Below are 16,432 nucleotides of genomic sequence, written 5' to 3'. Positions count from 1 at the left end.
CGTACAGTGCTGTGGAACCTATTTGATTAGTACTTGGTGAAGTAATGAACTTGAGTGGTTTGTAACTGTGGAGAATAGAGTGCTTTCAACTTTAAGGTAAATATGACATTTTCTTTCTCTTCCATATATTACTTTAAAGAAATGTATCTACTAGCATGAACGTTTTATTTCCTAAGTGGAGCTTTAAAATAGCATGCTGGGAACTTTTTTGAGTTAATGCCAGTCCTTGACACCTCTGCAAACCCACTTTCTGCCCATTTTAGTGTAAGAGAGATCTGCATAGACATAAGGGGATTAATTCTGTTTTAGCCTCAAGTCCACTTAGTGGAAGAAGATGAATAAGAACTGGAAAGGGAGCTGTGACCTAAGATCACAGAAGATAGGTAAAGATGAGGAACCATGGATGCCGTGGGTGGTTCCGGATATGTAAGTCCATTCATTTGGATTTCATGGTAAAGAAAGTATCCTTTAAAAACTCAGATGTTACAAAATAAAGGTGAGCTGAAGTTATAGACCTGTGTAAATGCATTCTTGTGTTTCAAGAAAATACAAATGAGCATCTGTCAGCGCTGTGTCCTATTAATGCAGATTATTTCCCTCTGCTCATTCTTGGGGTAGATGGACAACTCTTTATTGAGAGCTGGCCCTTAATGGAAAGGCCCCAGATGGCCTTACTGTGCTTCAGTTTTAATGCTGGTGTTCTGTGCCTGCCACAGGAAAGGAGAGCCCTGGGCTGCTAGGTGACATTAGATTTAGTTAAGAACCAAGCCTGTAAAAAGCCCACAAGTAAACACATCCAGCGCAGAAGAATACCGACAGACTGTCCTGTTGCCAGAGCCCCCAGTTTATCATCTTTGAAACCTTGCTTTCCGCTTAGTAGTGTGTAGGTCACTTTTGAAACTGACTGCTGCAGTACCATGGCCCCCCGCTGGCTGGCTGGCTGTCCCTTGCTAAATGCTTCAGCTGCACTGTGGGACAAATAGCTCTCCTGGGGACTGACTTGTTAATCTCACCATTGCAAGCGGCATGCTTAAAATAGCTCGTGTTGAAATGCTGAAAAACTATTTGAAGTCCAGCTTTGCCAGCAACTGTGTCTGCAGTGGTTTACCTCTCCAGACCTGTGTCAACCTCCAGACCCGTAAGATGAAACGGTGTACAGTGTCTCCTAGAACCTCGGAATGTCATTGCAGTTCTGTGGCTATATCACTGGGAGCGCTGGATAAAGAGGGAAGTTACAGGTGAACATCCGTGAGAGAGACATACAGCATGCGAGAGACACACAGCATGCGAGAGACACACAGCATGCGAGAGACACACAGCATGCGAGAGACATACAGCATGCGAGAGACATACAGCATGAGAGAGACATACAGCATGCGAGAGACATACAGCATGAGAGAGACATACAGCATGAGAGAGACATACAGCATGCGAGAGACATACAGCATGCGAGAGACATACAGCATGCGAGAGACATACAGCAGGGTTTCCTCTACTTCCCTGTTTTTGATAATTCTATATTTGTAATTTGAGGATTCTTTGATATTTCAGGGGTAAAGGTGAACTTAAAAGCCAATGTTGAAAACGATGGTCTTTTGTAATTCAGTCTTTAGATAAATTATCCAGAATCATTTCACATAGCCTCATTTGTTCTAATTTAATGTGCTATGTTTTTTTTTTCTTCAGGTTCACCTTTTGATATTTATATTACCAAAGCAAATCCTAGCACACCATCCCCAAAACAACTTAAATAACTTTTTTCTAGACGATTTGCATTGCTGGTTATATTATAAAATCCTAGCTGCTGAGGACTCTCCATAGTACCTCAGCCAATGTACAGTGCTACAGTGTGTTCTGTGTGAAAACAATAGGGCAGGGCAAAATGGACTAGCTGGGGGAGGGTCAGCTTCGACTGTGAATAGGGTGATGCTTTGTGTGAGCGTCACTGAGGGGAGGACAGACTAACACAGATTAAAGACGCAGGAATGAACTACATGAACATGGATGGAGACACTAAAATTTAAACTCCTTGATGCATTTTCTGAGGAAATAATATTTGGTACAAGGGGAAGGCATCTTACAAGTTTGGCCAATAAAAGAGCAATATTTTGGGATTAGTAGCATCTCCTATGTAAGGCTTGAAAGAGCTCCCTCCAGCAAATCTGTGATGATTGAATGTAAACACATAATCCATAGAATGGAATGATAATCTCTGACTCCCTGCTGTAAGGACAAGAAGACACTGGGAGAGCATGGTCTTGTGGCAGAATTGGCTAATGATGGCTACTGCACTTGAAGAAAGGCTACAACAGTGGCAACACTGATTGGTGCCCAAGTTGTAAGCAAAATGTTGGTGAATGGGGCTGGGGATTTAGCTCAGTGGTAGAGCGCTTACCTAGGAAGCGCAAGGCCCTGGGTTCGGTCCCCAGCTCCGAAAAAAAGAACCAAAAAAAAAAAAATGTTGGTGAATAACAGACTCTTCCTACCACCCACTCCCTAGTTCTGCCCCACAACTCACTTAAGTTTTTCGGTTTTTGTTTTTATTTTGCAGCGAGGGGAAGAGACTCACTAACTTAAGTCTTCTAAGTGATGTCATTTCAGGATTGAGCCACTTACACCTCACCTGAGTGGCCTTAAGAATTTTTAAGAGCACTGAGAAACAAAACTAAAACTTGTAGAGGAGAAGAAAGACTATGAAGGACACTTGGGGGCTTGGCATGTAGCACAGAGCGCTTACCTGGGTCCCATCCCCCAGCACTACATAAAGCCAGGTATAATGGCACAGGCCCACAGTCCCAGAACTCAGTGGGTAAAGGCAGAAGGCCAGAAGGTCAAGTTCATCTGGACTATATAACAAGCTCTAGGCCAGCCTGGAATACACAACATCCTGTCTAGAGCAACTAGACACACTGCCATTACATCATTGTAGACGATACAGATGGGGCTGGGTCAGTAAAGAGAACACTTGGCAACTAGGACAAAATCAAGTAGAATTAAACATGCACATCCTAATAACTAATCAAATTAATTCAGATAATCAGAGGACAGAGGCTCTTAGGTTATAGTTAAAGATCAAACTAAATCTACAAATGCACTACAAACTGGAGATGTACCAAAAACAGGGCACGGAGAGCTGAAATCCAGCAAGCCGTAGATTAGAAACATAATGACAGGAACTAACCAAAGAAAGGGTCAAAATAACCAATAACCAAGGAGCACAGTAAGGTGAGAATGAGTGCATCCTGGGAAGTCTGTGAGCGTACGTGGGCAAGGAAGCAGCATAAGCAGAAAAACAGAAGGCCTCCTCCGTGGTTCCTAAACACGTCTTCATCGTCAGACACTGTGAAACAGTCACACTGGTGCCAAAGCCGTAGGAACTGAGCAGAATGATTAACAGATGCCGTATGTGCCATGCATAGCCATCCTGGTGCCTCTGGGACAGTATTCTGCAGACCCGTGAGCCCCAAGTATTCTCTCCTTGCTCACTCTCCAAGCACACTGACCCCGGAGGTTCATAGCAGACAGGCTCTTGCTGCAGGGCTTTGCATGTCTGGCCTTCTGCCTGGAAACCTCTCCATTCATGTGGTCCATTCCTGCGTCTTTAATCTGTGTTAGTCTGTCCTCCCCTCAGTGACGCTCACACAAAGCATCACCCTATTCACAGTCGAAGCTTGCCCTCTCCAGCTAGTCCATTTTGCCCTGCCCTATTGTTTTCACATAGAACACACTGTAGCACACGGTACATTGGCTGATGTACTATGGCGAATCAGCGGCTAAGACCTCCGTTGGAGAGTGGGGTCTGGGCTGTCTGCTGATGTGTCTCCAGCACCTAGGACAGCTCTTGATGGCCAAAAGCTATTTGATGAATGAATGGATTGTAACTTTCCCACAGTAAACAAGAGGATAAATGAAATAAAAAAGAGGGTTTACCACGGCAGACAGTAGTAGGAATGTAACGGGACATAGACCTTTAAAATTCATAGGATTATAACAGTAACATAAAAGAGTAATAACTAAGAAGTCCTTATACATGGCAGATGCTCTTCTAAACATTTCACAGACGCCATTGTTTTCATCATTCTCCAACCGTACTCCAGTAACTTGGGCTGTATAATTTTACACATAAAGACGCTACAGTCACATATCAGTCTGGATTCAGGATGCTAAAGCCACTTGTAACTCAGGAGCTCCCTCAACCTTTACTTGGCTTCAATATAGAGAATACTGTGACCAAATTGATGTCACGTTATACACAGCTGAACGAAACAGACATTAAAAAATATGACACATACTGGAAACTGAAGTAAACTTGTATCATGAAATAAACTAGATCAGTAAAAATCACTACACCAACCCAAACATACACCCAAGACCACACTTTCCTAGGGAAATACTGCAGACTTACAGCAAACCCCCATCTTTCTGAGGATTCCCTCACACTGTGTTCAAAGGGCAAAACTCAGAAGAAGCTGCCAATTCGTTTTATGAGATTACTTGATATTAGGACATTAAAAGTGACCACAGCAAAGAAGACAAAACAAAAATAAAACCATTGTCCACCCTCCCCCATGAACCCATTAATATATCAGTACCATGAATGGAGCAATTCTTGAAAACCACAGAACTATCCTCTAGAAATGAAGCAGTTCTTGAACACCGGAGAACGAGAAGTATAATTCACAGATTGACTATTTAAGTGGGATACTTGTTAGTCGTAATGCTGTCTTGGGAATTATACATCTTGATGCCTGTCAACTTCATCAAGTCATGATTTACAAATAGAACTCTCATGTGCTTATAGTCTACACCACCTTTGGGGAGTGTGGACTTTGTGAGGTGGTGACCACAATCAAGATGATGGGTATCATCACCTCACAGAGCTGTGACTGTTTTGTGTGCTGGGGTGGGCAAGCTAGTAAGAAAACGTAAGATCTACCCTTAGCGAGTCTTGAGTATATGATAGTGCTGTTGTCAGTTCACCATATTGTGTCTCAAATCTCCAGGATATATAGAGTGCATCCACTTAGCATAAGTGAAGTTTGTTCCCTTTAATCAACATCTTCCCATTTCCCTCAGCTCCTTGGCAACCACCATTCAGTTCTCTGCTTCTGGGTTTGACACTTTCAGTTTAGGGTACCATTATAAGCTTCGTTATCCACAGTCATAAAGCCTAAATATTACAGAAATGTAGCAGATAACATTCTGTAATAGTCAGAATGTAGATCAAGGAAGTAAATAGTGTGGTCTTTCCTGGTAACAGAAAACAGCAATGTAACATACTTATAACACCCACCACAAGGTAGACACTGTTAGCACTGTGCACAGTGCCTAACTGTCACCAGCCTGTTACCTGTATGCTAATGTGTTTGTCCTTTTGGTTTTATGCCAATGTTATCTCATAATGTGGTCCTTTCAGTGAAAGAATATAAGATGGCCATTTTCCATATCATAAAAATTTATTCCACAGAATTCTTTTTGGGATTACGTTGTAGCTTTTAATCTTCTATTACTCGATGTCTTAAGCTGCTTTGAAATTGTGACTTTATTTTTGGCCCAGTATATTTTAGGAGACACTTTTGTAATTTCTGTTAAATCATAAGAGGTTTTCTTAAAATTACATCTTTGTGTTGTTCTGCCTTTTGACTTTTAACATGATGTTGCCAAAGTTCATATAGGAACAAAGTTATAACATTTTAAGGAAAGTGATTATATGTTTTTGTGTTGAGCAACATTCATAGGCATCCTGACCACATGCCACAAGCTCTCAATATACCTGGCAGACTTTTAATCCAATGCAAGACATTTTGAAATTATTAAATAGATTTATGTTTGGCGTTTATCTGTGCTAATTTCCCTCTGGCTTTAAGTTTATCATCAGGTATCTGTTTCAAGGTGAGATCATATCTGAGTGTGATTTTACTACACAATGGTGTAACAACCTTAAAACTACAAACATTATCTTGTTAAACAGAACTTCTCATACTTTTATATAAGAAGTTATTCAGTTATCGCGGACATCCATTCTTTAAGATGTATGTTATGAAAATATTTATGATATTTGGCATTCTTTTTGCTCTTGTAAAATCCAAAATATTGACATGGACTCAGAATTTAAGATACTAGAGGTTTTTCTACAGTTCTTAACCAAGTTTCCTAGGATTAACACCTATATCTATATCTATATCTATATATCTATATATCTATATATCTATATATCTATATATCTATCTATATCTATATATCTCTCTATATCTATAGATCTACCTATATCTATATCTATATATCTATCTGTATCTATCGCTAAGAATCTCCTGCGTAGCTGTATCACCAGTCAGTACTGTGGTCACCTTAGCACGCAGTGTCTCCTCCTGTCCTCACTGGTTCAAGAGCGTTTCTAGTTCCTGGCTCAGTTACAGATGAGGAGCTGAAGCGCACACCCTTAAGCGGAGAGCACCCTCAGGTCCACACAGCTAGTAGGAAGCTGAGCAAACTTCAAGCCAAGCCATCTGACTCCCAAACCTATGCCCTCGGCTGATGCGACCCCGACACAGCCAAATGCAGGCTTTGGCACTGAGCACCTGCAGGGAATAATCAGATGTATTTGTTTCTCTGATTACGAAGGGCCTGTTCCCTAAACTCCACACCCCTCTTTGGAAGAAGGAAGACTGAAGGGACCGCTCCCTTCATCTTTCATTTCAATAAATCGTTCCTGTCCTAGCTGGTTTTGGGATGGGATGTGTTGGGTTCTGTCTGTTTGTTTGGTTTGGTTTTATTTTGCTACCGTGTGACGTTTGCTGAGTGGTTGCTCCTAGATCAGCTTCGCCTGATTCATTTCTTCTTAATCCTCCTTATCAACAAGCCTGTCTCATCTGTCACCTGCCGAGTAGGCTATAATAGGCTACTGCCTCACTGAATCATGGCTTTTTTTTTTTTTTAACAGCCAATGCTTATGGTGGGTGCATCTGGAGATGCAGTGAGCTCACCTTTTAAAAGTAACTCTTTAAAGCAACCGTCCTTCCAGTTGCCGGCTTTGTACATGCCAAGTGCTGCCTAGAGCAGCTGTTTAAAATTCTCCCAGTCGTCTCTGGAAATGTCAACAAAATTACTGGTTTGATGTGAACTGACTGAGTTTTGAGAATTTTGGACCTTGAGGGGAAAATGGAAGAAAAGCAGTAGCAGTGTGGGGAATTGTAGGGTTGTTTTCCCGGGAGGTTGGGCTTTTTGTTGCCCGGAAACTTTGGGATGTGTTGAAGGAGGGGTTCTGCAGATGGCTGGTTTCTTATACCAATAGTGCTGCCACTTTGCATGGTTTGGGCTGTGCACAGAAGCCGAGAAGCCAAACCTAACATCTTAAAAGGGAAACAAACAAACAAACAAACAAACACCTGAGAACTTGACTTACAGCGGAACCCAAGCTGTACCCAAGTCCAGGAAGGACCCCATGGCTTGTCCTTGGCCCATACCTCAGAGTTACTCCCTAGCTACTCCCTAGCAACAGTCAATCAAAGATAAGTCTGATTGTTTCAGATGTACTTTCAGACCATTTGTGATTGTTCATGGTCTCACTTGAGAGCACCTACCTATTGGCTCACAGCAGTCATTCTATTAGATGCTTGCCAGGCCGGACTTCCTCCTCACTCGCTCCCATTTCCTGTAAAACCCTTGTCCTAATGAGGGTTTGGGGCTGATTCACCAAACTGTCCTGTGGGTTGGAGGTGAGTAAGCCCCAACCCGAGTTTCTAAAACAGAGACCCTAATGCGATTACGTTGGAAATGGCCCCTTGGTCGTATTGGGGTTTGTAAACGCTGCCCCTGGGTAGTGAGGTAGCTTTAGGTGTCTTACTGGAAAGCAGGTGCACCTGTGACGATTGTGATCTTTGCACGCAGACAGATCTGATTGGCTAGACTTGTAACTTGTGTACATGTGATGTCAAGGCTACGCTGAGAGTTCTTAGTTTTGGAAAACAGGGGACACAGAACCTAAACATATTATGAAGATTAAATCAGGCCTACTTTAAGCTCTCTCTCACACACATATGCACATAGACACAAAAAATATACTCAATACACACACATATGGAAAAGGAAATCATGCATGAAAATCAAGTAGCCATTAAATATATTGATTTTGTTACATCCAATCCAGAGTTACTACCTTGTCATAGTTATGTAAGATAACTATGTAATAGGGATTTTAACCTTTTAAGTACACCCATAGAAAAGAGTAAACACCAAGCCTCTCTCCTCTGTCTGGCCTGTGATATTGATATTACCCCAAGTGCATGTTTGTCAATCCATGAACGCATCCCGATCATTGTATTGCGTTTGAAGGCTTAGACAACGCTGACAGCACTGATGCATGGGAACCTGCGGCTCTTGTTTCCTGCTCTCCTCGATTCTGTTCGATTTCCCGGTACTCGTTAGATGCCCATCCCTTGTGCACTGTTAGCAATTCAAACCGAGGTCTGTGGCCCTGGCTGGCATTTAACCCACTTACAGAGACTCCCAACCTTCTTGCTTCGTTAATGTCTGTCCTGATCATCCTGGCACTGCTCTCTGGATTACCCAGGACAGAGACCAGGTCTGCATAAATATTTATGTAGTAAATGAAGGAACTGATAGAGCGGGGCTCCCTGCTTCTGGCCTTGATGTAGTTAAATATGGAAGCCACCAGCAGAACTAAATCTTAGTCCCAAACAAAAATCACGCCAGGGTGGCAGCACTTCCCAGGATGGGCTCAGGGACGTTGTTTCTGGGACTTTTCACGTGTGCCGTTAGGTGGCTTTCCCACTGCCTTCTGAGTTTGCGCTGTTGCGGATGGTTTTGGTGACAGATGTGGGTTCTTTCCAGCTAAAGGGAGGCAGTGAGGCCCAGAGCACCGATATTAGATTCTATTCAGACATTTGCAGTTTCAGCAACCAGCTGTGTTCTCTCATCAGCCAGCTATCGAAAACCTCAATGTCTTTATTTGTTCAGTGGGCTAATAATAAAAATATCTCCAAGGGTCATTTGAAAAGAAAGAGCTACATATAAAAATTTACCCAGTGCTTGGCATATTTTTGTTCTCAGAAGTCATTTCAACTTTGTCGGAATAAACTAAACCGTGTTGGTACTGTTAAGTTGCCTAGGCTTTACCAGTTAGGCTATTCATGAATATGCCGATGCGGCAGCTTTGAAAATAAACCACAACTAAACCTCCTTATGTGGAGAGCAACCTTCACCAGCTACTCCAGCTTTTTCCAGGCTGAACCCACTGTTGCTTTATATCTAGACCAAGCTTCCCTGAGCTGCCCCTAGAGGCTGCAGGGGCTAAAGTAGGACTATTCCTGCATGGCTCAAGGATGCTCCATACATCCTTATTTAGGACAATCTTGATATTTCTGTGTCTTTAATATGCCATCACGATTTTCTTTAACATTTGTGAGCCAACAGTTTTCCTTCCTACACAGAAAGGACAAAAGAAGGAAATTGGCAGCTCTCCTGTGTGTGTATCATGGCATGTGATCTCTGTGCTGATTTCTCTGTCTCCCTTCTTCATTCCATCAAGCTGTCACTTGATTGTTGTCTTTGTGACAGACCAGGTCCAGGGGACAGTCACCATCCGGAATATTAGTGCCCTCTCTTCCGGTCTTTACCAGTGTGTGGCTTCCAACGCCATCGGGACCAGCACCTGTCTCCTGGATCTCCAGGTTATCTCGCGTAAGTACACAGAATTAGAAGGTGCTGGCGTCTAAGCTTTTTCGTTACGTCATAGAATGTAGGGTGCTACATAATTATTTTGAGAAGGTGTGAAGAGGAAACACATCCTTTTAATTGTTGTTAAAAACATTTTATAAAAATCTTACTACTTAAACCTTCTTCATTGTGACAAAGTGACTTCTCACTGTAATCAGAACCAAAGGAATCTTTGTGTCATGTGCTATGGACTCGACATAAACATGCACATGACATAAATCTGCACTCATGGTGGAGCCCCCTTAATACTCTTGGGTCCCCCCCCCCACTAAAACCTTGTGTCTTTTGGCTGTTTCATTATAAACAAGCAATGTAGAGCGCTTCCTGTTTGGTGGGGGTTCTAGGTTATTTTGGTTCTGCGTATAGAAGGGAGTCATGTGACTGGGGTGGGGCCACAAAGAATCTGAGACCCATCCGAGGCTCTCTTGGGACGCCAAGACAAGTTGAGTTGGCACTGCCTCCTGCCAAGCTCCAGCTGCTGCTCTTCGGGGACCTTGGGGGTTGGGGGAGGGGTTGACAGTTTGCCCATTCAACACTTGCTGAATGCTGGGGATGTCAGAGGCTAATCAAGGGCGAGACACTTTAGTTGGTTTAAAAAGACCATGTGCCGTTCACCCGTCTTTTATTTAGCTCTACCTTCAATGTTTTCCAGCCCAGCCCCGGAGCGTTGGAGTGATAGCCGGAGCTGTTGGCACTGGTGCTGTCCTCATCGTCATCTGCCTTGCACTAACTTCAGGGGCATTCTTTTACTGGAGAAGCAAAAATAAAGAGGAGGAGGAGGAGGAAATTCCTAATGAAATCAGGTTAGCCTATCAATTCCCAATCCCACAGAGTCAGGGTGTGCTTCCGTTCATCTTAGAGTGAAGGTTTCTTTGCCAGTCTTAACTCTTCCTGTCGAGGTAATAAAAGTGTCCCAACACCATTCGCTTGTTACGTATGTCACTGCCCCCCCCCCCCCCGTGGTCAGACTTGGTTTGGTTTGCAAAGATTCTTCATGAATCTAAGTAGGAGGAAGAGCTCCCCTGCCCCTCCACATCTGCAGGGTAGATAGTTCCTGTCACACCCGGACAGTTAGTCCATAAAACACGTTTTCCGTTGGCCATTGTAATAGATGGTAATGTGCAGGAGCAAAGGGAATTACCACACAGACATCCTAGTTTATCTACCTACATATGCAACACACTGTGACTTGGTAGGAAGGGGTACATTAGCCATTTTCAACACTATAATATATACACTAGGCATCCTACTTTATGGGAAAATACTTTTGGTTGATGCTTCTAGCGGAGCTCAGTCTAGGTGTCTGTGTCCTGACAGAGTCTCAGGACAGCACGTAGCATCACATAGTGAGAGACAAAGCAGCCGGGACTCAGTAGTGGTGCCCTACTCTGATAACCTTATCTAGTCCTAAACACCAGTCAGGGCTCCTGCCTCTCAGTGCCATAGCACTGATCACATTTCACCCTCAAAATACCCTTCAATGGAGATCAATTTCCAACCCTTAATCTTAATCCTTTAATAGACATTTCAAGACATAAAAACTGTAGCAGGCAGTTTATAAAAGAATACTAATGTGTTAAGGAAAAAAAAAGTCAAGGTGGTTTTTAAAGAAAAAATAGCTCATGGGATTCGAGGGTTCAGACTGTCTTAGACTTGGCCACATCATATCCTTGTTGAAATGCTTTAATGGCATGAGTCTTCTCAGCGTGACATACTCAGCCTCTCAGGATTTGGCCCCCTTGCTTGCTCTGGTCTTCCTCTCAGCTTCCTGTTCTCTCTGTTTTATCCATTAGCCCCTCTAGCCCCTCATCAACATACCACAATGGCTCTTCAAGCCCTACTTGAGTCTAGACACATGAACAGTACACACACACACACACACACACACACACACACACACACACACACACAAGTGGGGGAGGGAGAGCAGAAGGGGAGGGGGAAGAAGATGAGTATCAGAATCTAGAACACCATGAGTGACTTTTTCAACTTCTCCACATGCTTAACTTGCTTTCCCAGGTGTTTTATGACAACTAGTTCAGTAGATTTGTGAATTGTGTTCTTTAAGTTAAAAGATATCTTTAAATATATGTGTGTATGTGTATGTATGTATATGTAGTATATAACTTATAAATAACTTTGTCTCATTTCAGAGAGGATGATCTTCCACCTAAATGCTCTTCTGCCAAAGCATTCCACACAGAGATATCCTCCTCAGAAAATAACACATTGACCTCTTCTAATACCTACAACAGTCGATACTGGAACAACAATCCCAAACCCCATAAAAACACAGAGTCGTTCAACCACTTCAGTGACTTACGCCAGTCTTTCTCTGGCAATGCTGTTATCCCGTCCATCTATGCAAATGGAAACCATCTGGTTTTGGGTCCACATAAGACTCTGGTAGTTACAGCCAACAGAGGGTCATCGCCCCAGGTCATGCCCAGGAACAATGGTTCAGTCAGCAGGAAGCCTTGGTCTCAACACACACATTCCTACACTGTAAGCCAAATGACCCTGGAGCGAATCGGTGCAGTGCCTGTCATGGTGCCCGCCCAGAGTCGGGCGGGGTCCCTGGTATAGGGTGACTGGGGACGCTGTGTTCAGAAGAGAACAAACGGACTTCCTTCAGGCAAGGGGGAGAGTGGGATGGGCGAGCGCTGGAAAGCGTACACTTTTGTTACGATTGATTCCCTTAGTATAAAGCACAAAGAAGAAGGCCGCGCTGCTGTTCCCTGCCGCTGCAGTGTGTGAAGTGGCCTGGGGTTATTCCATCGTGAAGACTCAAGAAGACTGTTTCCCACCACAGTTGTCCTGAGATTCAGTTTAAAAACAAAGCATGCTGCATCTCAAAAGCCGAGCCGAGCCAAGGAGAGTGCTAGAAGCAGAGGAGCGCTTACCACCCAAACCCAGGTCCGGCTGGACCCGCTCTTCAGTTCTTGCCTAACTCGATCATTTTCCGGACCCTTAAAGTGCCAGGTGGAATTTACATAACGAAATTATTTTTAAAAAATATATGCCCTCAGGGGAAAGAAAATAGGAGCAAGCTCGTGGTATGGTCTGCCTCTCTCATTTCCTTTGATGGTACCAGCGACCCGGCATTCCATCTGGGCTGACTTTATCATAGAGGCAAAATGGTTCAGAACACCTGCAACATACACACGCACACGCACACGCACGCACACGCGCGCGCGCGCACACACACACGCACACACGCGCGCGCACACGTATACACATACACACGCACGCACACACGCACACATACACACGCACACACACGCACACACATACACGCGCGCACACACATACACACACGCGCGCGCACACACATACACACACGCGCGCGCACACACGCACACACATGCACATACACGGGTGCACACACGCACGAACACACGCATGAACACACGCGCACTCACGCACACACACTCACGAACACGCACTTATTTATTTACCTCCTCCTGAACCATGAAGTTTGTATTGGGAACTTTGCTATATTGACAGAATCTTGTCTGTTACACTCTGGGATCTCTTACAGGTCCACGGCAATTTCTGTTCTTGATTTCCTGGGGAAAAAAAATATTTTTTTAAAAGAAAACTAATTTTTTTTAAATACTTGAGAGACAGTGGACTAGGAAAGCAAGAACTACCGCCTTGTCCAGTGATTGCATTCAGTGACTCAGCAGAGGGCCCACCCCACGAGTCTTAGGGGACTGAGTGGGCTGTGCTGTAACCAGTTGGAGCCAGGTGGGAGGGGCCTTTGTGTTGCCAGCAGGGCCCCAAAGAATCGAGATTGTGAACGCAACCTTGCTGTCACAGAGGCCACTATTAATGAGGACAGTGCCTGATGCCTTTTGTACTGAGGAAGATAATTGCCTCTTGTTCGACAAGTAGAGTTTAGTAGGTTATTACAAAAAGGGCAGGAGTTGTTTTGGTTTTGTTTCTTTCAAAAGAATTTTTTTTCCCAAAAGAATAATGCGGGTTAGACAAACGGGGGATCCTCCCACGTGCTCCTGGGGCCTGCTCAGTATCTGGAAATTTGGGTGCGCGATTTTCCCCTAACGCATTGCATAACCAATGTAAAAAGACTCCGCCTCCCCCTTTTGGCTAATTACTTGGCTTGGCTGGCCTTGCAATTCACCAGATTCATTTACAGACTCTGCTCTATGTCGTGCTCTATCTGTCTGTCTGCACTTGTTTTGGTGACTATCTTGCCTTATCCACTTTGCTTTAGGGCAACTCATGATGATTTCTTCTAAAATTTGTTTTTAAATTGTTTGTACTACTGAGCCCACAACTTTCAGAGGACATCTTATCCCCCCTTCCTTTCTTATATCGCTTTGTCCATACTTCCTGCCTTCTTCCGGTGTCCAGTGGGCACAGACTTCACAGGGAGTGACCTACTGTCTTCAGTTATTTGAGTGAATGGAAACCATCACTGGCTGCACTTATTTTTCCAAGAGGGACATTTGGGACGTCACTGTTGTGACCATTTCAATATTGATAAGAAGATGAATTTGCTGTAGTGTTAGCTCCCCACCCCCATTTGATGGTTCTTGACTTTGTAAAAATTTAAAGAAATGAATGTCTATACTTTTTAAAGAAAAATGAAAATACCATGTCACGAAAAAGATGAAACTATTAGATGCTGTTTAGAAAGCATTTATCTTGCATTTCTTTATTCTTTCTAATTACCTAAAATTCAATAAAAGTTTATTCATATAAATGTGCTGTCATTGTCATAGTAGTAATAGACACATGACTTTTAATGTAATGTTTCTTTGGTGTTATATGCATTGGTCTTTTCTGTAAAGTTCTTTATACACACACACCCACACACTCATCTTGACGGGCATATATTATCTTCAAAATGACTTCAAGTTTCTGTATTAGACTTTTAAGTGGATTCCAGCCATCACTCATAGGACTTTGTATGTAATGAGCCCTTTTGAACATCTATCTATTTCTAGGTCATTAACTGGAAAGTTCCTGAAAATAAGATCCAGGTTTTCTTACTACTGAGCCCCCATTCACCTCCCACAGGGAGAACTGTGAGTGTTGCACAATAAATAAATGACTGAGGATCTCTGCTAAAATTGCCAAATCAAGCTAGGGGCATGATGGGATAGCAACTTCCAGTACATACTAGAACACACTTCTGAAATAAATATGAAACTTCATTTCTATATTTTCACGTTGAGCTAATGGTACATTTGCATGCATATGTAAGAAATTATAGAGACAAGTTCCTTTAACTTAATTTCTTACCCAGAGACTTCTTGAGCAGCTATGATATATCACAAATGAACATTAATAAATTCACTAGTCTTGCTCAGAGTTCAAAACCTGCCCCTTTCAGCTGTGGATATATGCTATTATACTTTTAATTTGCCAGACAGTATCTCGCTGGGGAGTCCAGGCTGGTCTTGAACTTGTCTGAGTCTCAAGGGCTGGGAGTACCAGTATGCCACACTGTACCTGGCTCTAGTTATATAGTGTACGACCCTATTACGTATAGATTGATTTGACCATCAGAACAGCTGAGGTACATTCCATAGGCTGCCCTTGCACAGTCATGGCCATCTTCCTGTTCTCGGGCTCCTGCTTCTTGAAACATGGCTACACTGCCCAGGATCTGCCAGTCTGTCATTTTGATAATGCCTTATAAGTGGAACAAAGTATGCAACTGTTAAGAGCCAATGCTTTCTCGGGATCATTTGCTGCAGAACCGTCCATGTCGTTGCATATGTGAAAAGTTGGTTTCATTGTATCAATGAGTATCGTTCTGTGATGTAAATATACCCCAGTTCACTTAATCGCTTACCTATTGAGAGATGAGGAAGGCATTTGGGTTGCTGACACTTTGGTCTATCATGAGTAAGCCTTCAGATGTTTGTGTGCAGGTTTTCATAAGAACCTAAGCTTTATCTCCGAGGAAAATAACCCATTGCGGTTTCTAGCTTGTGTGTGACAAACACGTGCTTGGTTTTGAAAAAGAGATACGTGCATGTTCTTCCAGAGTAACTAAGCAGTTACCCATCTCTTCTGGCAAAATGGGCAGTGTAATTTCTCTGCATCCACTACAGGTCTGAGTATTATGGACACTTCCAGTGTTAGCCATGTTGGTAGCCATTTAGTGATGTGTCTCAGTGGTTCTGTGATTTTTAACTTGTACATTCCAAGGGCTAATGATTCTGATAGGAATGCATTTTTATGTCTCGATTATCCCTTTATCTTCTTCAGGGAAATGACTGTTCCTGTATTTTGATTACTGTCGAGTGCCTAATGTCCCGCCAGCAAGAACGACGCGCGGCAACAGGATTCTTCTGCGAGCAAGCCTTTACTGTGTTACAGCTCTTCTCAGTGTTACAGCTCTCTTGAACAGGGACCCCGAGTGGCAAAGTCGCTCGCCTTATATACACAACAGTATGCTAATTATCTCTCAGGGATTGGTGGGGCATGGGTCACCCCACTATCACCCCACTACTTGTCCTCCAGGGATTGGCAGAGAATGAATCACCCCATTAGCATGGTACTGCCCCTCATTAGCATAATAACGGTCAACTGACACCTGGTGCAAAAACTGCACATGTGCAGTACTGTTGTTCACCACTGGAGGGCGCCCTACACCTCATTATCGTATGGCTGCCCTAGCAAGGGACAAGCCTGCACATGCGCAGTAAGTTGTCGACAT

At 43.4% G+C, this 16,432-nt stretch overlaps 1 protein-coding gene across 6 annotated transcripts in view; it reads left to right on the top strand.

Annotated features, from left to right (window-relative positions):
- Positions 1–14,464, top strand: part of Igsf11 (immunoglobulin superfamily, member 11) — a 151,043-nt gene extending 136,579 nt beyond the window's left edge. For 4 of the 6 annotated variants that reach the window (XM_063270528.1, XM_039088359.2, NM_001013120.1 and 1 more), the window contains exons 5-7: positions 9,577–9,699; positions 10,388–10,538; positions 11,889–14,464. In XM_063270528.1, the coding sequence (XP_063126598.1) occupies positions 9,577–9,699; positions 10,388–10,538; positions 11,889–12,321 (707 nt within the window). In that variant the 3' untranslated portion in view covers positions 12,322–14,464. Of the gene's footprint in view, positions 1–309; positions 9,443–9,547; positions 9,700–10,387; positions 10,539–11,888 lie in introns of those variants that run through there. The other 2 variants (XM_063270530.1, XM_063270529.1) reach the window with 2 other exon arrangements.
- Positions 14,465–16,432: the final 1,968 nt, after the last annotated feature.

The sequence above is a fragment of the Rattus norvegicus genome, chromosome 11 (assembly GCF_036323735.1).
Source record: "Rattus norvegicus strain BN/NHsdMcwi chromosome 11, GRCr8, whole genome shotgun sequence".
NCBI lineage: Eukaryota > Metazoa > Chordata > Mammalia > Rodentia > Muridae > Rattus > Rattus norvegicus.
The sequence above is the reverse complement of the archived record's forward strand: the minus strand, read 5'-3'. Positions and strand labels throughout refer to the sequence as shown.